At 39.0% G+C, this 22,171-nt stretch overlaps 1 protein-coding gene across 1 annotated transcript in view; it reads right to left on the bottom strand.

Moving 5' to 3' along the window:
* Positions 1-2,169: 2,169 nt before the first annotated feature.
* Positions 2,170-22,171, bottom strand: part of LOC135153231 (uncharacterized) — a 29,742-nt gene continuing 9,740 nt past the window's right edge. The window contains exon 2 of the mRNA XM_064095650.1: positions 2,170-2,292. Coding sequence (XP_063951720.1) covers positions 2,170-2,292 — 123 coding nt within the window. The remainder of the gene's footprint in view (positions 2,293-22,171) is intronic.

Here is a 22,171-nt window from a genome sequence, read left to right as displayed (position 1 = left end):
GTATTTTTTCAAGTATAGTTTCCTAATTACTATTATACTGATTGCTGATAATTTGTTTCTTCACTTTAGATCATTGTTATAATTCATTTTCCATTTTGATCTACATAAAGAAATCATACATAGAATAGGGCCTAACTCGATCCCTTTTCCACATTCATGTCTTACACGCTGATGTAACCAACATCACAAAAACTCGACTTTTTATTGATATTTGAAAATGATTTACGCATTGATTCAGTTAAAAATTGATGATTTAGATTTCCTTTGCTGGCAGCCATCCCATATCATATTTACTTTCTTACTTCATGTACTTGCGATCAATGTAGAAAAGTTTGTTGACAGCAAAATTTGCATAATGCGCAACATAAAACAATTTCACTTTGATTTTCTGGAAAGTCTAGACTTGATTCTCCCCGGCTGAAATACTATGCTGATCGGCAGACTAAATGAAATTTTCTGTTTATCGCCGGTGTTTCTGATCCTATAATGATTGGACCAATATTATGTGAACAAATCAAGGATAGAATAATAAGGAGAGGAAGAAGGGGGAGAAGGAGAGGAGAAGAAAAGGGGCGGGATTAGGATATATAATTTGTATTATACTATAAAGAATATTATTACTACTGCAAGAGTGTATAAAACCAATAACAATATCATGAAAGAGATTAATGCAAACTTAATAAACTTATTATAATTATGAAAACGGTTGCAAAATTGTGAGTACTAAAACCAAACATAATCACTGGCGGCGGAAGCCACAAAATTTAGGGGAGTCCACCTGAAATTTTGTGATGGACACAGGTAAAAAAAAATTGACAAGCAAAAAAAAAAAAAAAAGTTATCAACAAAAAATTTAGGAAGGGGGACCGCCCCCACCTCAATTTTAGGGGGACCTGTCCCCCCCCCCGCTTCCGCCGCCTATGAACATAATTATGGAACAATAATATTGCAAAACTGACAAATACTTGGAGTAAGATATTACAAATTTGATACCTGCCTTGAAATTGTGTTAATTAACTGTGTCTGTTGGTCTGTTTGGTCGCTTGAATAAATGAAATTTATGGCAAATATTTTTAGGCACCGGCCTATACATAATTATAAACAGATAAACACGCGTTTTGAATATTCAGTTTTGTTTTTCATTTTAACAGTATAATATGAATTTGATTTTCTAGTTTCCTTCCTTTAATGTCATTGGCTGGCCTATGGACCTGATTATTTCCGGGGGATTATTCAGTTTGTTTTTTTTTTACAATAAGATTTCCATGGATGAACAAAATTATTATATCATGTTATAGGCCTACGGCGTCGCGGAATTAATGATTTTGAAAGTGATGGGGTGCATAAAATCACAATCATTTATTATGTGTAATGTTCATTTTCATTTCAAGGAGGGGTCCGGTCGCGCCCCCTGTATTTTATTTTGATCAGTATATTAAAGCGAATTTGCTAGGGTACCTTTGTTACTTTTAATAATTACACACGTGTACGGCCCCCTAAAAAGCGAATAAAAAAATCTAACTTAAAGTGAACTTAGTGAAGGGAATTAAAAAGTGAAAAGTTTGAACAATAAAAAGCTATATATAGTCTCGACATTTTTTAATCAATATTTCATTTTCGGGTCATATAGGCCGGCAGATTTTGGGGAATTTATTATGTTCCTATAAGAACAAAATTAGCACGTTCACCAAATAACACAAATTTTAACATTGATGGTGTAACGGACGGCTCACCAAGAACAACAATGAGATGCCATTTATACTAAAATATTATAATAGCGCATGTATAGTAATAAAAGATCAGAACATTATACAAATTATTGTACAACTTAATATATAAAAATGATAGGCCTATATTTCATACAAATTAAAGCAAGTTACATATTGTAGGCCTATATAGAAATTACAAAATTATATCCGACATAAACAAATTGGTCACGAGAACATGGAATGAAAGGACGTGAATGAAGGAAATAGGCACCTTTCGCAATCCTCTACAACGCGAGATTAGAGTCGGGTAACTCAAAAGTTAACGATTAATCATAGACTCGATTTTCAGATTGATTGTACATTATAGTCAATACAATCGAACGTAGAAACTGTTCTACAATCATTGCTAAGCTTTGTGTTACAGGCCCTATAGATCTTGCTTTTCGTGTGCAAAGCTCTTTCATACGATACCAGCATGGAGCTCTATGATACCCGCATGCCCCCGAGCATGCCATGCCATGCCATTTGCCTGCCTGAGCTCGGGGCGGGACTGTACCTGTATCATGGCTATGACTCCAGCTGGCTGGAGACATGCGAAATGTAGATTATGACATGGATAAGAAAGTGGTTTTTCAGACAAATCGAGTACATATTGAGTAAGGAAAAAACTTACCGAATTAATGCTTAGATATATATCATTACAGTCCATCGAATCGATATTGCATTTAATGTGCATTATTGATGGATCACTGGCAATTGATTCCATGAGTCAGATCACCTCTCCAGCCGGAACCATTTTCGCATGCGTTGACATGTACACAGCATGCAATAGGCCATAAACCATCTGAAAAACGTCTAAATTTGCGGGGTTTTCTTCATTTGCCTGCTCCTTATACACAAACAATATGCCTCTAGCACACAATGTAATGGGCAGTATGTGTTATTTTCCACAGAAATGGGGGATTTCCCGGGGGTACACTTCCGTTGATGAGTGGATACCAGGCGCGACCATGGGGTTTTGAAAAGCACCCTAAACAAGGGAAGTAAGTCTTTTCCAGATTATGAAAATGCATCTCTTAAGTATTTGGGTTGTGACACCCTACAAGTATTGGAAATATATCCCGTTTTTCAGTATTTTAATCATCGTTTTTGACACCCTTATAACGCTACATATATAGGCCTATACGTAACGTACTTACCCACTCTCTCTTTTTACGTATGGTCGCGCCTGGTATCCACTATTCAATGGGAGTGGGCCCCCCGGGCGGCTTCTCGAGCTCTGGGAGGAACCAAAAGTGGATTTGGAAAGTCGTCCTAAATCGGATAAATCGCTGTTACCATAGTAGCAACCAGAATTTTGCACACGAAACGCATATTGAATGTTTCCGTCGCAGATGCGAAACGAAAAAAAAATCTCATGTCACACAATTTGCATTGCATGACAGAATTTTACGACCAAGATGACGGTCCCAAAAAGTCTCTTCCAAAATCAACTACCGTCGTAAATAAGCGTGCGCGTCCTCAAACGAAAGGTCGGGACTATGCTGGGGACGATGCAGTTAAAGGTAAGGAAATCCAGAGAAGATGGGCTCCGGGGATGGGCTAATTTACTGTCTTTTGAATCAATTGTCAATCTTTCTATTAATGTCCGTTGTATGTTTTTATTTTTATCTAATTATTTATATGATAGTGTCAACATTGTTATCTATTAAAGGCCTATAAACGGACATCAGGTATAAATGCAAATTATTTAGAATTTCATCCCGAGAAATCAGGTTTAAAAATGCCAAATTAATAGCAGAATCCCCATGTAATCACTCTAATAGTTTATTGAGATGCAATTTGTCATTCATATTTTCGATTGTAATTAGGTTGGATTCTTTTCTTCAAGAAAAAGGCCGGAGACGGCATCCCTTTTTCACAGCATTACAACGCACGAGCTATGCGTACATCCGGGTACTTTTGCAAATCGAGACCTATCGAGCAATGGCCGACCATTCTCCGCGCAATCACAAACGTTAAGTACGCGCGCCTATGGCGACTCCGCACTCTAGCGTTATTAGTATACATCAACGAACGTAGAGGGCAGCAACACTTTGCAGTATTGCTTTTAGGAAGGTCCACTCCGCTCAGATTTTGTGACCATTTTCTCCCAGAGCACTTTTTTGGAAGATTGTAGAGTTGATTTTTTTTTCGTTTGTTCAATTTTACTATTTATTATTGATAATAAGACCTCCAAGAAAATATGTTAAATAACATTATTTTATCATATTTGTATTTTTTAAAAATTTTAAAACAAAAGGTAATCATGATTTTTGTAGTTTACATGGCAATAAAAATACATAGACTGATGACATTTGTGTTACCGTTCTTCTGCTTAATTTCGCTGCCCCTACCAACTCTACACAAGCTAACGCCAGAGCCAAGACCGTGATGTTCTGGTCTGGCCGCGCCGAAACTTCCCCGGTCACCTGTACCTCGGTGCGCGTACTGCGCTGCGTGAATGATAATGCTGACTGCACTGCACTGGCATGATAATCTCGACGCGACTCGACTTAGCTAGATATGGACTTGAAAGATATAGACTTGGTCTGTCATTGATGTGGCACTATGGCGGATGAGCAACGATAAATATTCAAGGTTAGAATTTTAATTTTCACTTAGAGTGTAGATTGTAGTCTGAAAATCTAAAATAATTATGCTATATCCACAAATCCAACCCACATTTTGCAATCCATCAGGCAAGATCGAATACGACCACTAAACAGCAAAGCCAAGTCCCAGACCCAGTCTAACGTTAGACATAATATTAGACAGCAATTATCTGGTTCATTATCGAGCTATGTATATTCCGACGGGTCTTGACTTGAGACGAACTATCAAGGGGCGAAGGTCTATGTCACATCTACTTTTTTCATTTCATAATTTTACAAAAATTTGTGTTAGCATATGCATGCAGCCCACCGTACCCTACCTCAGCACCGACCGGCCCGGGGCGCCGGCGCGGTCATGCCAGCCATGGCGCTTGTATAAGAGGCGGTGCTGGATTGTGTAGGCGCATTATGGTACGGTGCAGCGAAATTTAGATGAAGACGTATCAACCTCACGTATACTTGTTATCATATTGATATGCAAAGTCATAAAACTGTTGTCACCACCATGTTATATTTTATGAAAAATACAGGAACAAGTATTTCATATTTTTAAGCATGATATTTAATGTAAAAACATTTCAAGCAAAAATAATGATAAAGAGGAAATGAAAATAAATCAACTCTACAATCTACTAAAAAAGTGCTCTGAGAGGTTTTCGGTGGTCACAAAATGACTTGGCTAAATCCGGGTGAAATTAGCAGACTGGTTTATTTATGACAGAATTTAATCCTGTTTTACTGAAGATGTACAAACAAATTGTGACAATAATTTAGTGATATATTATTTTAAGAATTTGGTACATTATTATTTAAATTTTTTATAAATTCATTTTCATTGTTTTAATCTACTATTGTCATAATCTTTTAGTTTACCTATATTTTGCTGTCACTCCGTGAGTGTATTGTATCGGATCATGGTTTCGTTGGCATGACTACCAAATTGCTCGCGCACTTCATTTGTATGCGCGTATCGAGTTGACCCATAGGCCCGTATTCTGAAGTCAGGTTTAACTTAAACTCAGGTTTAAAGTTGTGGTTTAAGTATGGGAAGCCAAAAGTATCAAATTTTTTTATTAAGTTGTATGTTTCTTATGTTTACTGTGCTCTTTCCTGATTCATCGATGGTGAAGACAATCATCTATTTATACTTCCTACACAATTATGATTGATTTGAGAGCCGATTGAGCTGAAGTATGATATTTCTACTGTTAGTGATTATGTAAAATTTGGCTGTCCATACTTAAACCACAACTTTAAACCCGAGTTTAAGTTAAACCCGACTTCAGAATACGGGCCATAGAGATGTATACTAATTGCGTTATTAGTATATATATGAGTGGACCTTCCTAATAGCAACACGCTTGTGTGTTGCTGCCCTCTACGTTCATTGATGATGGCGCTCTTCAATCTCTTATACTAGTGTGTATACAGGGACACTATCTTATACGCGCCAGTCACTTTCGTAAACTTTTAGGACGTCGTCGGCAAAGGCGATCCATACGACGTTAAACCATTGGTGACGATTATATGACATATTAATATAGATTAGTCACCCATCCACCTATTATATTAGTAGGTCCTACAAGATTAAACATCTTCGAGGAATAACACTTCAATACAAATAGACAAATTAAATATCGCGCGTGCTAAATGATTGTTCGTGAAAAAGGGCACACCAGCTAACCAATCGGCTACTAGTTATATATTTATAGAATTACTTAAAATAAGGACACACACCTAACTGTAAAAACGGTTAGTGGCATATATAAAACATAGTAGTCCCCGTGTATAATCGGGATTAATTAACAATTGTTTAAGATTCGGGTCATTCATCTTAAGTTTATTAAACATAATGCGTCTCTCCTTTACATATTTTGAACAAAATAAAACGTAATGTTCAATAGTCTCAAATTCTTTGCACACCTCACAGAGGCCGGAAGAGTGCCGTTTAATTTGAAACATATAATAGTTTAATTTGCACTTACCTACTGTGAATTGATGAAGGAGACATTCCTCTTTCCGAGAAAAACCTTTTCTATATGCCTGCTTAAAAACATTATCATGAATAGCATATAAAAATCTACCATTTCTAGACGCATTCCAATCTGCTTGCCAGACACTTTTATAAAATGTCATGCGTGAGCATGTGAGTTCATTTATAGTGTTTGGTAAAACGATGTCTACAAAATTTTTCGCGGCTCTTTTCTTGGCAGCTTTATCGACGATCTCATTGCCGTTAACATCACATTGTGAGGGAATCCATTCAAAATTGATACAGATATCTTTCAAACTGAGTTTATGAATTTTAAATAAAATTTCATTAACAATGGAGCATTTAATGAAATATGAATCAATCACATTCAGTGCTGACAAAGAGTCGCAAAAAATTACAACTGAACATGGTTTATCAAAGGAGTCTAACCACTCAAGTGCCATTAAAATGGCCAGGAGTTCCGCTCTCATGATACTTACATTGGATAACCTGAAATACTTTTTTATTTTATAGTGAGGAACATAATATGCTGCCCCCGTTCTAAAATTTTCCTGTTTGGATCCATCAGTATATATATGTAAATAACCATTCCACACAATTCCAATTCTTTCTAGAACGATAGCTTTCATCTCGGCCGTTAGCATATCTTTTTTTCTAATTATACGATGAGCACAAAACGACACAGGAGGGCGGGACAAACGCCATTCCGGGATTCTTGTTAATAAGTTGTCTTGCTTCTCTCTACAGTACAAGTACCTCATCACTACAGGCTCGAAGTTTGAAAGGTCTTTCCCCTTCCTTCCATTCGTGTCTGTTCATATGTTCAATGAAAATTTCTCTACTTGGATGGCATGAAGTGCTAAACAACAAATAATATCTAAATTTATCATTAAACAGTTTTCTCCGAAGATACAACGGTAATTCACCAGTCAAAACTTATAGAGACTCTAATGATACATTGTATATCGTTCCTGTAATGATTTTCAAAGCTCTATATTGTATAGAGTCAAGCTTTTTCTTAAGAGATGTACAAGCAGAATCATACATTTCACTTCCATAGTCTAAAACAGATAAAATAAGACCTTTGTATATCACCAGTGTTGTGGAAGTATCCGAGTGGTACTACTTGATACTTACTAGATAAGACTTGCTGTAAACCCAGCAGAGAACTTGGAACCGGGGGATTGGTAAGTAGCTAGGTCCTTTCCGCTTAAATCCAAATTTGGGAGTAGATGCTTCTGTTTTACCTACCGTCTGTAGTTTTTTGTCGGAGCGTTATCAAATGGTTCGACATCAGGGATACTCATCTAGTCATCTGCGTCTCTCTTGCGGAGTGCCCCAGGGTACGAAACTTGGGCCTATCCTCTTCCTTGTACTCGTCAATGATGCTGCTATAAGTACAAGGTATCGATGGAAGTATGTAGACGACTTAAGCGTTGTGGAAGTTTTACCAAAGAACCAGCAAAGCTCCATGCAGGACCATGTTAATTTGCTGAGTCAATGGTGCATCTCAAATGACGTTACGCCTAAACCCGAAAAGTGCAAAGTCTTGCAAGTGTCCTTCCTGAAGGTCCCTCCACCCCAGCTAGACATCACAATCAAGGATTGTCACTTAGAACGTGTCAACTCGTTAACCCTTCTTGGTGTGATGATTCGTTCGGATCTCAAGTGGGATGATCAAGTCCAACACATGATTTCACGCTCTTCAAGAAGACTGTATATCCTCTGCATTCTAAAGAAATTTGGTGTTGATAAGCACGATCTCGTAAATATCTACAAAGTGTACATTCGTCCACTGTTGGAGTTTGGTGTTCCGGTTTGGGGATCTGCAATCACTAAAACACAAAGTGACGAAATTGAAAGACTCCAAAAACGAGCTCTTCGTATGATTTTGTATCCGTCATCTCTTTCATACTCTCAACAACTGACTCTTTTTGGCCTCCCTTCATTATGTGAACGCAGAAAGGATCTCATCTTGAGTTTTGGACTTGGTCTTCTCAAATCTCACCGCCATCGAGACAGGTTACCCCCCACACGTCAATCCGTTTCGCGACACAGTTCGGCCCTGCGTAATGCGCATCTTCTGGACTTACCGCGATGCAGAACTCAGAGATATAAGAACTCAACTATCCCTCATGTCACAGCATTATTGACTGCTGCTCTGTGATATATGCCTCTGTATATGCCATTGAAGTCAATGTCAACCCTTGTTCATGTTCGTATATAATTTGTGTGTAAAAGTATGACATTGTTTTCTTCCCTTCACCCTTCATTTCCTTTTTCATAACTTACAAAAGTTCCCCCCCCCCCTCAGTTTACATTGAAATCAATCAACATAATACATATCCCAACATTTTTGTGTGTTTTTATCGGTCATTCTATTTTCTCTTTATATAGCATTATCCCCTTAATTATATTTCTGTAATGTGTAGAACCTCGAGTGCAATATTTAATCTTACTATTATGTTCTTATTATATTTTGTTAATTCGTAGGTATATAATTTAATGTATTTTCCCTTTTGTTCTGTTAACTTTGTATGTGTCAGTCTTCGGACTGTTTTACAATGTCTTTCATAATAAACCGAATTAAATTGAATTGAATTGAATTGAATCATCAAAATTTCATACCTATTCCCCCAGGCATGGGCGTCAATCGGTGGGGGACGGGGGGGACGTGTCCCCCCATGATTTTTTCAGGGGGGACACAATATCAAATGTCCCCCCCCCCATGTTTTTGTCACAAAAGAAGTGTGACCATCAGGGGGGGGGGGATATGTGCATACCTTCTCAAGGAAATGAGAGTTGATTCCCTTAAAAAATATAAAGAAAAAAAACAACTGTCATGTAACTTTTCGATGCAATTAACGGTGGGTAAATTCGCATTCAAAAGCAGCGCAGCTAGCCGTCTATGAGCCGTTCCTGTACGTACGACGCCGGGGTACACGCGAGCACCCACATGGAGACCCGCACGTGCGTGGTGGGGTTTTTTCACGTGGGTATGCACGGCATTTAAGGAGGCGCGATAGCTCAGTCGGTAGAGCGGGGGTTTCGGATTCCGGTGACCCGGGTTCGATTCCCAAGTGGTGCGCTAGTGCCCTTTGGTAAGGCATTTATCCTCATTACCAGGTCCCTCGGAGAGGACCTTAAGCCGTTGGTCCCCTGGTTGCTTGCTCACAGGCATTCGTGCTTTCTTAGCAGTCAGGTAAAACAACCTCGGTATGACAGCATAGGCGGATCTAGGGGGGCCCGCCCCCCCCCCCCCCTATTGGCGGAGCAAAAAAAAGAAAAACAAGGGGAAAGAAAGAAAACAATAGAAGAAGGGAAAAGAGAGGAGAAAAGGAGAAAGGGAAACATAAAAGGAGAGAGACGAGTGAATAAGATAAGGGGAAGACTTGGAAAGTAATAATAAAAAATCTTTCATGCCGGGATATAAAATTTTTGCTCGCGCTCGCATCGCCTTTTAGGTGATTTACATATCTTGCTCAATATGGAGCTTAAATATCAAATCTTGAAGTCAATATACAAAACATATTTCAGCTCGAAAATTAAACTTTCATTATTTTGTTTGATTGGCAAATTTGATTTTTAAAAAGTGTTCTGTAAAATTTTTGTTTTATGGTCTGGATATTAACATTTTCTGCTTGCGCTGCGCGCTCGCAAAATTTGATTTGTCAGGTACCTATTATTTTCCTGTATTCCATAAAGTTATCAAACTATCCCTATTCAGGTCAGATTGTGAAAACGTATCAGCTAGCGCTGCATGCTCGCATTTTGATTGGTGAGTTATGTTTATCTCAATATTAATTCTAAAACAAACTACTTAAAATCCCCATTTGATCACATGCAGTTTATCAGAAATTTCGGTTCGCGATTTCCGCTCGCATTGATTGTTGAAATATATCAACTCATGCATCTTATTCATAATTACAAAAATGCTTTAAATGTCCAGTTTTCAGGCCATAATAATAAGAGATTTTGCGCTCTCATGCTTAGGAAGAGAAATAGGAAGATAGTCATCATTTTCATATGATGACATAATGTCCCGGTCCGCTATGTCAAAACTCAAAGTAATAATAATGAAACTTATCAGCTCTTTTTAACTGTGATCCATATCCACCTCACAATTTTCCAACAAAGTGCTTGAAAAACAGAGCTTAAATTGACCCTTTTCAGAGCGGAATATCATATATTTTTAGCTCGCACTTTGCGCTCGCTTTATTGATTTTTATGATAAGAAATGTAATTAAATTACCCTAATTCTACATGTTCTAGGTCAAAATCTGAAACACGCGTTTATTTAGATACGCAGCTTGTTCTCTATTTAAATCATTATCCAGTTTCAGATCACAATATAAAAAATTGTCTGCTCGCGCTTTGCGCTCGCATTATTAATGTAGGAAAATTTCCAATTACTCATTTTCATGATTTACAAATCATGAATAGAGTGTCCAGAATTGTTCCGCTCGCGCTTCGCGCTCGCATCAATTGTTTAGTTATATACTTATCCTTTTCACGATTACAAAAAATGCTTAGAATTTCCATTCTTGAGGTAGAAATATCAAAATTTCCAGCTCGCGCTTCGCGCTCGCATTATTTGGTAGTTAAAATATGTAACGTCATCATGGCTAACACGCAGCCGTTAACAGATCAGATCAAAGCGTATATCAAAAATAAATAAAACAATTTGTGCTCGCGCTCTGCGCTCGCATTATTTATGTAGGAAGCCGATTTCCAATTACTCATCATTTTCATGATTTACAAAATATGAATAGTGTCCAATTTTTAGGTTTGAATCTCGAATTTTTCAGCTCGCGCTTCGCGCTCGCATTAATTATTTAGCTATTTACTTAACCTTTTTCATTCTTCCGGTAAAAATGTCAAAATTTTCATCTCTCGCTTCGCATTATTTGATAGTTGAATTATGTAACGTCTTCATGGCTAACAAGCTGCCGGTAACAGATCCTTTTTTATCAGATGAAAACGTATATTAAAAATTTCTGCTCGCGCTTCGCGCTCGCAGCAATTATTTAGTTAGATACACATCTCGTTTAGGATCATAAACATTGCCCAAAATGTTTGAATTTTAAAACAAAATACATAAAATAAATATATTACCCCTTCAAAGAAACAAACAAAAATTAACTTCGAGCGGCCGATCGGGGAAAATGTGGGTAAAAAAAAAAATTCCGGGCCCCCCCCCCCCCCTATTGGCGAAGGCTGGATCCGCCCCTGTGACATACGGTACATGTAGCGGTGGAGTATGACGAAAGTGTAATGGATCTGGAAAGTATACCTATAAAAGTGACATGCTTGCACGTTGCTATTGTGTCCCCCTCATGCTTAAGTTTGGATTGACGCCCATGCCCCCAGGACGTACCCGAAACGCGACGTAATAAATTTAATCTTTTCTTACATTTATCAATAATCGCATTAATGTGGCTAGACCAATGGTATAGACCAACGAACGTAGAGGGCAACAACACACGGCAGTCGCAGTGTTGCTAGGAAGTAGACCGAGGGCTCAGGGAGTTTATTCAGCTGATCGGGTACATAAGGTTTGATGGTCCCAACATGTTGGCATGATATCAGTGCAGGGGCGGATCCAGCCTTCCCCAATAGGGGGGCCCGGAATTTTTTTTCAGCCAAAGATGAATTGATGAAAGATGAATTTTGGTTTATTTGAAGGGATAGTTCTAATAGTCAATTTTTAGCTTTATTCTTATTAATCAACATAAATATCTATAATATTATAATCCTTATCTATACAATGCGAGCGCGAAGCGCGAGCTAAATTTTTTGGAAATCTTATGTATTTTTTCCTAAAATTTGAACATTCTGGGCAATGTTTGTTATCCTGAAACAGATGTGTATGCAACAAAATAATTACTATGAACGCGAAGCGCGAGCAGAAATGAACTGATGGAAAAGATACCTGTTAAAGACTGCATGCAGTTAGTCATTATTGAGTACGTTACATATTTTAAAAATCAAATAATGCGAGCGCGAAGCGCGAGCTGAAATTTTTTGACATTTTTACCCAAAGAATGGAAATTCTAAGCACCTTTTGTAACTTAAACAGAATAGGTATATAATTAAACAATTGATGCAAGCGAAGCGCGAGCGGAAAATTTCGAGATTTAGACCTACTGAACGAGACACTCTATTCATGTTTTGTAAATCATGAAAAGGATGAGTAATTGGGGATCTTCCTTACTTGAATAATGCGAGCAGAAAATTTTCATATTCGTTTTGAACTGATCGAAAAGGTACCTGTTAAGGACCGCCACTTAGCCATGAAGACGTTACATATTTCAACAATCAATAATGCGAGCGCGACCTGAATTTTTTTTACATTTCTACATAAAGAATGGAAAATTTTAATCAATTTTTATAATCGTGAATAAGATAGCTATATAACTAAACAATTGATGCGAGAGCGCGAGCGGAAAAAAAATCTAGATTTAGACCTAAAAACCGGACACTCTATTCATGTTTTGTAAATCATGAAAATAATGAGTAATAGGGGATTTTTCTACATTTATAATGCGAGCACAAAGCGCGTGCAGAATTTTTTTGATATTGTGATCTGAAACTGGAAAATGGGTTAAATAGAGAACAAGTTGAGTATCTGAATAAACATGCGCGCGCGTGTTTCGTTTAGACCTAGAATATAGTCATTCTAAATACATCTTTTATCGTGAAAATCAAAGCGAGCGCGAAGCGCGAGCTTAAACTATTTTATATTCCGATCTGAAAAAAAAAGAATCGATTTCAGCTCTATATTTCAAGCACTTTGTAGGAAAATTGTGAGGTGGATATGGATCGCACTTAATAAAGAGCTGATATTTTTCATGATTATTACTTTGAGTTCTGACATAGGACCGGCACATCCTTAGGACATGTCATCATATGAAAATGACGACTGTCTTCTTATTCCTCTTGCTAAGCGCAAGATGAAAAAAAAAGGGACAATTCAATTATTAAATTAATATCTTATTCATTAATGCCTAATGAGGGCGCGAAATCTGATGATATAGGGCTCACAGGCCTAATTCACTACCCATAGACTTGTGTGTTAAAGTGGCACTTGAAAAGAATTCATAAAAAATAAGGAGGAAATTCGAGGGTTGAATGTTTACTACCAGTGGATAGGATAAATGTCTGACATTCCATATCTGACCAGAAAAGGGTACCTCGACCGGCTCATTTTAAAAATAAATCAGCATTTATGAAGACTACACCTGCCGGGACCAAATTCGTCACTTCGAGAGAGTAAAATGACCCTAATTCTTCCGCCAGTAAAATTATAGTTCCATAGTGGTGATATATCTTTCCAATTTGGAAAAAGTAAGTTCAGTAGGTACCCTCCCTAGAATCAGTGTTAGATTGTCAGTCATATTCATTCATTTTTGTCAATCAGCAATATCAAATTTAAAAATTGAGCAATGGGTTGGCTCGAATGAATATCTATGGCCTGCCAGTTGTGATTTGGCCCGTGCGACCTATATGATGGCCTGAAAACTGGACATTCCAAGCACTCTTGTAGTTATAACTAGGATGCATCATTTAATATGTTATTAACCATAATGCGAGCGCAAATTGCGAACCTAATTTTTTTATATACTGTTATGAAAAGGGGATTTTAAGTAGTTTGTTGTATAATCAATATTGAGACATACATAACTCGCCAATCAAAATGCAAGCGTGCAGCGCTAGCTGATACGTTTTGACGATCAGATTTTGATCAGACCTGAAAAGGGATATTTTGACAACTTTAAGGAATACACGAAAATAATAGGTACCTGATAAATCAAAATTTGTGAGCAGAAAATGTCAATATTCAGACCACAAAACTGACATTTTTACAGAGCACTTTTTAAAAATCAATCTGTAAATCACACAAAATAATGAAAGTTCTATTTCCGAGATGAAATGTTTTTTTTTTGTATATTGACTTCCAAACTTGATATTTAAACTCCATATTGAACAAGATATGTAGTTCACCTAAAAGGCAATGCGAGCGCGAAGCGCGAGCGAAAATTTTATATAGTGACATGAAAGATTTTGTTAATTGTTTTCCAAGTCTTCCCCTCATCTTATTTTATTCACTCGTCTTCTTCCTCTTATGTTTCCCCTTCTTTTTTTCTCCTCTCTTCCCTTCTTTTTCTTTTTTTTCTTTCTTTCCCTTTTTTTCTTCTTTTTTTGCTCCGCCAATAGGGGGTGGGGGTGGCCGGGCCCCTCTGGCCCCCCCTGGATCGCCTATGTCAGTGGTCAAGAAGATGTGTTGCTGCCGGGTCATATCCACTGAACTAGAAATTTCTAGTTCAGTGGTCATATCCTGTACGGAAGGCCCAAAGGACCCCATTTTTGTCGGCCATCTTCGATTTTTCATGAAAATCAATTATTTTCATATTTTTGCACAAACAATGGAAAATACGCATTTTACAATGATTTAGATAGTAGAAATCGATTGCAATCGTTCTGGCCAGTCCGGTTAATATTATTTGAAAAATATAAGAATTTATGCCAAAATTTCCATGTTTTTAGGCAAAAATTTGCATGTGCATTGATATCTTTCTGTTTTATCATTAATATCAACAACTAATGCAAAATACAAGCATTCAACACGAAAGAGGATATATTAACGAGAACATTGATATGCTTCATGACGGTATATCTTAACTTGCTTAGATATAGGGAAAATACCTTCAAATGTATTCCCCGATATTGCGATAAAATGACACCAAAAAGCAACCTCCGTAGTGACGGGTGTTGAATGCTTGTATTTTGCATTAGTGAGTCACACTAGTGATACCGACTACAGTGGCGGATCCAGGGGGTGGCGCAGGGGGCGCGCGCCCCCCCCCCCCTAATGGCGCCGCTCAAAAAAAATAAAAGAAAAGTAAAAGAAAGAAAAGGCGCTGCTTGAAAATATAAAAATATAGGAAAGAAAAGAAAAGGCGCCGCTTAAAAAATTATACACTGATATAATATTAGCAACAGTAAGGAAAGACTATCCCCCAGCAAAGCACAATCATATCATCTTCCTTATCTTTTCTTTTAACTACCCTTTTCCCAACAACTTCGCCGGTTAAAAATAATCAGCAGTGCGCTGCCTGCATATAACTGGCGCCAATCAAGAATAATCAGCGCCACCTTAATCTAAATGGGCACCGGACAAGAATAATCAGCGCCATTTGGTTATAAATCGGCGCCAGTCGAGAAAAATCGGCACTGCCAGAGTCTTAACCGGCGCCGATCAAGGATAATCTGCGCCACCTAGCTAAATCTAAGTCGGCACCAGATAAAAATAATCGGCGCCATCTGGTTATAAATCGGCGCCGGTACAGAAAAATCGACGCTGCCTGAGTTTTTAACCGGCGCCGATCAAGGATAATCAGCTCCACCTAAATCTAAATCGGCGCCGGGCAAGAATAAACGGCGCCATCTGGTTATAAATCGGCGCCGGTTAAGAAAAATCGGCGCTGCCTGAGTTCGTAACCGGCGCCGATCAAGGATAATCAGCGCCATCTAAATCGGGGCCGCGGACAAGAATAATCAGCACCATCTGGTTATAAATCGGCGCTGCCAGAGTCTTAACCGGCGCCGATCAAGAATAATCAGCTCCACCTAAATCTAAATCGGCGCCGGGCAAGAATAAACGGCGCCATCTGGTTATAAATCGGCGCCGGTTAAGAAAAATCGGCGCTGCCTGAGTTCGTAACCGGCGCCGATCAAGGATAATCAGCGCCACCTATATCTAAATCGGGGCTGGTCAAGAATAATTAGCGCCATCTGGTTATAAATCGGCGCTGCCTGAGTCTTAACCGGCGCCGATCAAGAATAATCAGCTCCACCTAAATCTAAATCGGCACCGGACAAGAATAATCAGCACCACCTGGTTAAAAATCGGCGCCAGTCAAGAATAATCGGCGCCTCCTGGTTCTAAATCGGCGCCAGTCCATTATGAATTGCCGCTGCCTGAATCTTACGTGACGTCGGTAAAAATAATCAGCACTACTTGTTCTAAATCGGCGCCGGTCAAGAATAATCAGAGTCCCCTGGTTCCAACAAATAGGCGCCGGTAGAATAATGAAGAAGGGCCTAATGCCAACCAAATCTAGATCGGCGCCGGTCAAGAATGATCAGCGGCACCTAGCTGAGTATACATTTGATTGTTGAATGGTCATAACAAAGCTTATTGCATGCCCTTACAGAGTGGACTGGGGCGGGGCAGTTGCCAACAGAATGACAGATGTCATGAAATCTTTAATATATAAAAAAAAATCCCAGAATCATACAAAAGCGTAAAGCAAATCCTTTAATTTTGATCTTATTTTCCAATGCTTTAATAAAAAGAAGGTCAGTCACTTTTCTTCTTTACACATTCCACATTGTGCCACCTCTATGGCCTTTAGTTTAAGACAGCTTCTATAGAGTGTTTTATGAAGATGATTCGATATTTTAGACCAAAACTTTGCTAAAACCCGTTGCTAGTACCGGGAGTGTATAATTACGCAACCAGTCGTATATTGAGATTGAGCTACACAGCTCGTTCTTTATTTAAAATCGTGCTTAAATTATCCGCTTCTCAGATTGGAATATAAAAATTTTCAGCTCGCGCTTCGCGCTCGCACCATTTCTGTAGCAAAACCCCATACTTTTCATGATTAAATAGGTGAATAGAATGTCCCTTTTTCAGGACTAAACGTCAAAAGAACTCCCGCTTCGATTTGCAATAATCTTTTGCTGGATATAATCTTGTTCTTTATTACAAACGTCCATTAAACTGTCATTTTTTTCAGATCGAAATATCAAAATTTTAAGTTCGCGCTTCGCGCTCGCATCTATTGTTTTTTGTCTCGCCCACCGGAGGTGAAGGCGAGACTTAGGGATCCAAATGTCGTCCGTCCGTCGTCTGTCGTCCGTCGTCCGTCCGTCACAAACCTAATGACACATAACTCCACAACCGTAAGTCGATTTTCAACCAAACTTGGATGGTAGATGGACTTGGGGGACCTGCATGTTGTGTTGCAGTCGGAGGTCACACGGTAAGGTCAAAGGTCATTTTCAGGTCAACGTTAAAGTTTACATGCAAGACTCTCTTGTGACACCTAACTCCGCAACTGTACGTCGCTTTTCAACCAAACTTGGATGGTAGATGGACTTGGGGGACCTGCATGTTATGCTGCAGTCGGAGGTCCCATGGTAAGGTCAAAGGTCATTTTCAGGTCAACGTTAAAGTTTACATTCAAGACTCTCTTATAACACCTAACTCCGCAACCGAAAGTCACTTTTCAACCAAACTTGGATGGTAGATGGACTTGGGGGACCTGCATGTTATGCTGCAGTCGGAGGTCCCATGGTAAGGTCAAAGGTCATTTTCAGGTCAACGTTAAAGTTTACATGCAAGACTCTCTTATGACACCTAACTCCGCAACCGTAAGTCGTATTTTAACCAAACTTGGATGGAACATGTAGATGGACTTGGGGGAACCTGCATGTCATGCTGCAGTCGGAGGTCCCATGGTAAGGTCTAAGGTCATTTTCAGGTCAACGTTAAAGTTTACATGCAAGACTCTCTTATGACACCTAACTCCGCAACCGTAAGTCACTTTTCAACCAAACTTGGATGGTAGATGGACTTGGGGGACCAGCATGTTATGCTGCAGTCGGAGGTCACATGGTAAGGTCAAAGGTCATTTTCAGGTCAACGTTAAAGTTTACATGCAAGACTCTCTTATAACACCTAACTCCGCAACCGAAAGTCACTTTTCAACCAAACTTGGATGGTAGATGGACTTGGGGGACCTGCATGTCATGCTGCAGTCGGAGGTCCCATGGTATAAAGGTCAAAGGTCATTTTCAGGTCTACGTTAAAGTTGACATGCAAGACTCTCTTATGACACCTAACTCCGCAACCGTAAGTTACTTTTCAACCAAACTTGGATGGTAGATGGACTAGGGGGACCAGCATGTTATGCTGCAGTCGGAGGTCACATGGTAAGGTCAAAGGTCATTTTCAGGTCAACGTTAAAGTTTACATGCAAGACTCTCTTATAACACCTAACTCCGCAACCGAAAGTCACTTTTCAACCAAACTTGGATGGTAGATGGACTTGGGGGACCTGCATGTTATGCTGCAGTCGGAGGTCACATGGTAAGGTCAAAGGTCATTTTCAGGTCAACGTTAAAGTTTACATGCAATGATCTCTTATGACGCCTAACTCCCCAACCATAAGTCACTTTTCAACCAAACTTGGATGTTAGATAGACTTGGGGGACCTGCATGTTATGCTGCAGTCGAAGGTTACATGGTAAGGTCAAAGGTCATTTTCAGGTCAACGTTTAAAGTTTACATGCAAGACTCTCTTATGACACCTAAATCCGCATCCGTAAGTCGCTTTTCAACCAAACTTGGATGGTAGATGGACTTGGGGGACCTGCATGTTATGCTGCAGTCGGAGGTCACATGATGAGGTCAAAGGCCATTTTTAGGTCAACATTAAAGTTTACGTGCAAGGCTCTTATGACAAGTGTTATTCCATCCCAGTCATTTCACAATGAAGTTTCGATATAATTCTCTTGCGTGCCCTGGCAAATCACGATATTCCTGGTCATTTTCATAAGTGGGCGAGACACAAAATTGCTTTTGCCTTGTTTAGATACCCATCTTAATCATTGGTACCAAAAATGCATAGAATATCAAGCTTTCTGGTCAGAATATAAAGAAATTTCAGCTCGCCCTCGGCACTCGCATTATCTGTTTAGTGAGATATGTATCCTCCTCATGAGTTACTACAAACAGTCCTAAACAGGCACCTTTTTCCTGTTTTCAGGTCAGTAAACTAAAAAAATTCAGCTCGCGCTTCGCGCTCGCATTAATTTGTTGGTGAGATATGTGTTTCTATCTCATGAGTCATATAAATATATATATATATATATATGCGTAAATAAATCAAGCATTAACGCTAGACGTAGCTTCCAAGTATCTCTTTTATTGCGAGCTTTCGGCCAGTGGGGCCTTCATCAGGCCTATAATGCATTGAAACAAACAAAATAGAACAAAACCATACAAATAAAATCGTAATAACAACAAAGTAAATAATGTGTAACAAAGGGTACAGAACAGAAGGATTACACTAAGATAACAAAAAATAACAACAATAATTACACATTATTTACTTTGTTGTTATTACGATTTTATTTGTATGGTTTTGTTCTATTTTGTTTGTTTCAATGCATTATAGGCTTGATGAAGGCCCCACTGGCCGAAAGCTCGCAATAAAAGAGATACTTGGAAGCTACGTCTAGCGTTAATGCTTGATTTATTTACGCATATACGTAGAACATGACGCGCTGCAATACACGTTGTGCAAAGGGCCCTCTTCCTTTATATATATATATATATATATATATATATATATATATATATATATATATATATATATATGCATATGTGTGTGTGTGTTTGTGTGAGTTTGTTTGTTTTGTGTGATATCGAGCGCCTTTGGAAAGTTGAGTCATGATTTTGCCCCCCAAATCTTAAAAAAAGGATCGACGCCCCTGTGTATATATATATTCATATAATAATAAAAAACTTGTATCTCTATTAATATACAAAAGTATTGGCCTCATCGCAATAAAAGGGTTAATACACGAGATTTTGAAATCGCACATAACATGCATAATTTTGTGGTACTTTTTGCTTGTTTCTTTCTTTAATTAGTTTTTCAATCTCTCTCTATATATGTTTTAGAAAGATTATATGTTTAAATTGATGTATATTTTCTGTTATATTGAGATATGAAGTGGACTTCAGGGAATGGTCGGACGCAGCAAGGGGGGGGGGGGCACATTCGCGATCTGCTGTTGTGAAAAACATTTTTTTTCCCTTAACATTTCATGAAAACTATTAAAAATGTGAGATGTGCACCATATTTTCGAGTCTTGCCCCCCCCCCCCGGAAATATTATCTGCGTGTGGTCATGCAAAATGGCATGACTGGAAATCCTACATTTTGAAAAGAGCATTTGACAGGGTCAGACTTTACCCCTTTTTCAACATTTTCTTTTATGGCGCCGGTGAAGTGAAAAAAATAGTGCGGCGCTCGGTAGTGCGCCCCCCCCCCCCTTTCGCCAATAGCTGGATCCGCCTATGGACTACAATGCGCTCGCTGGCATGCCTTTCAAAAGAGTAAAATAGACTCAATTGGTCTTGCCTGATCGCCTTTGTTGGTGTGACTAGCACGCATGAATGCATGTAATGAGCGTCGCGATAGAAAAATGTATATTACATATGGCTATGAGGGCAAAAGGCGTTTTTATAGTAATAAAACCTCTTGGAAAAGTTAGAGGAGGCATCAGTGGCGTACCTTGGATTTTCCACAGGGGGGGGGGCAAATTCGTCCGCCAAAAAATTTGACAAGCAAAAAAAAGTTTTCAACCACAAATAAAGGATTTCGTACCAGAAAGAAAATTGACAACCAAAAAAAAAAAAAGTGGGAGCCATTGCTCTGCATCAATTACATTCGGGTACCTTAAAACATAGTTCCGCAAGAGCCTGTCGAAGGTACCCCACCCTTATCCGAATTTTTATTTTCTTGAAATCACTTGGAAAAAGAAGATTAGGCTTTTCTCTATCAGCTACATTTAAAGAAGTGAGGGCACATCAAAGCCTACCCTCTCAGGGGGCTGTCCCAAGTCACCCAGCCCCTTTTTCGGGGACATCCCGATAGTCCGTTAGTCCGCGGGTCCGATAGTCCGCGGGTCCGTTAGTCCGCGGGTCTGATAGTCCGCAGTGTGTGTACAATTCTGATCAGGATATATCAGTGTGTACAATTATGATCAGGATATATCAAATGTCATCGAGAGGTTAAAGGTCAAATGATACGAGACCATGGGGTTCTATAAGGCGCGGATCCATGGGGCCGAGCCGAGGGGGCATTGCCTCTCCCCCACCCGCTCAAAAGAAAAGAGCTAGGAGGAAGAGGGAAAAGGAAGAGAAGAAAACAAAGAGAAGAAAAGGAGAGGAAGAGAAGAAGAAAAAAGAGGGAGAAAAGGGGGAAAAAGAAGAGAAGAAAAAGAGAGAGAGTGAGAGGAGGAGGGAAAAGAAGAGAAGAAAAAGAGAGAGAGGAAGAGGGGGAGAAAGAGAGAAGGAAAAGAGAAATGAAGGGACAAAGAAGGGGAATGAGGAAAATTAAGATAACGAAAAAAAAGAAAGAAAAGGAGATGGGAAAAAAAAGAGGGAGATGGACCGGGGCGCCGAATTGATGTTTGAACAAGGAGGGGGGGGGGGCGAATTAATATTCGAACTAGGAGGGGCGTTGATTACATCGGATAATTACCCCTAGTACGGAGCCTTTAAAATGCCATCGCCGTGACGACATGGCGGGATATTTTATTTTGCCATGTCTACTTCATAAGCTTATTATTTCGACATGGCGATATATTCTATCTTGCCAAGTCGACATTGCGAGATATAAAGTGTACAAGTCCCGGCGAGAATCCAGATATCTCGCCACATCTTTTTCCGACACAAGTTGCCTCAATAAAACACTGGACATAAGTTGTGTCGGAAGAAGACAAAGAGTTTTATAGGAAGGCTAGGGAGGCTTGCGCATGTTCCTAAAGCATCAGTAAGGTAAAGCTCAAAAAAATACAACAATCCATTTAAGAGCACCATAAAAGGGTTTGTAGACAAGCCTTTAATGCATAATTTGTTGACCGGATTGACAATGATCCAGGCTGTTTAACAATTAGCATTTTGGGAGCCCTTAATATCATGTGCTATGACTACATTGCAATAACATTATG

This window comes from Lytechinus pictus, chromosome 2, assembly GCF_037042905.1.
Source record: "Lytechinus pictus isolate F3 Inbred chromosome 2, Lp3.0, whole genome shotgun sequence".
NCBI classification, from domain to species: domain Eukaryota; kingdom Metazoa; phylum Echinodermata; class Echinoidea; order Temnopleuroida; family Toxopneustidae; genus Lytechinus; species Lytechinus pictus.
This window is presented reverse-complemented; position numbering and strand designations above follow the sequence as displayed.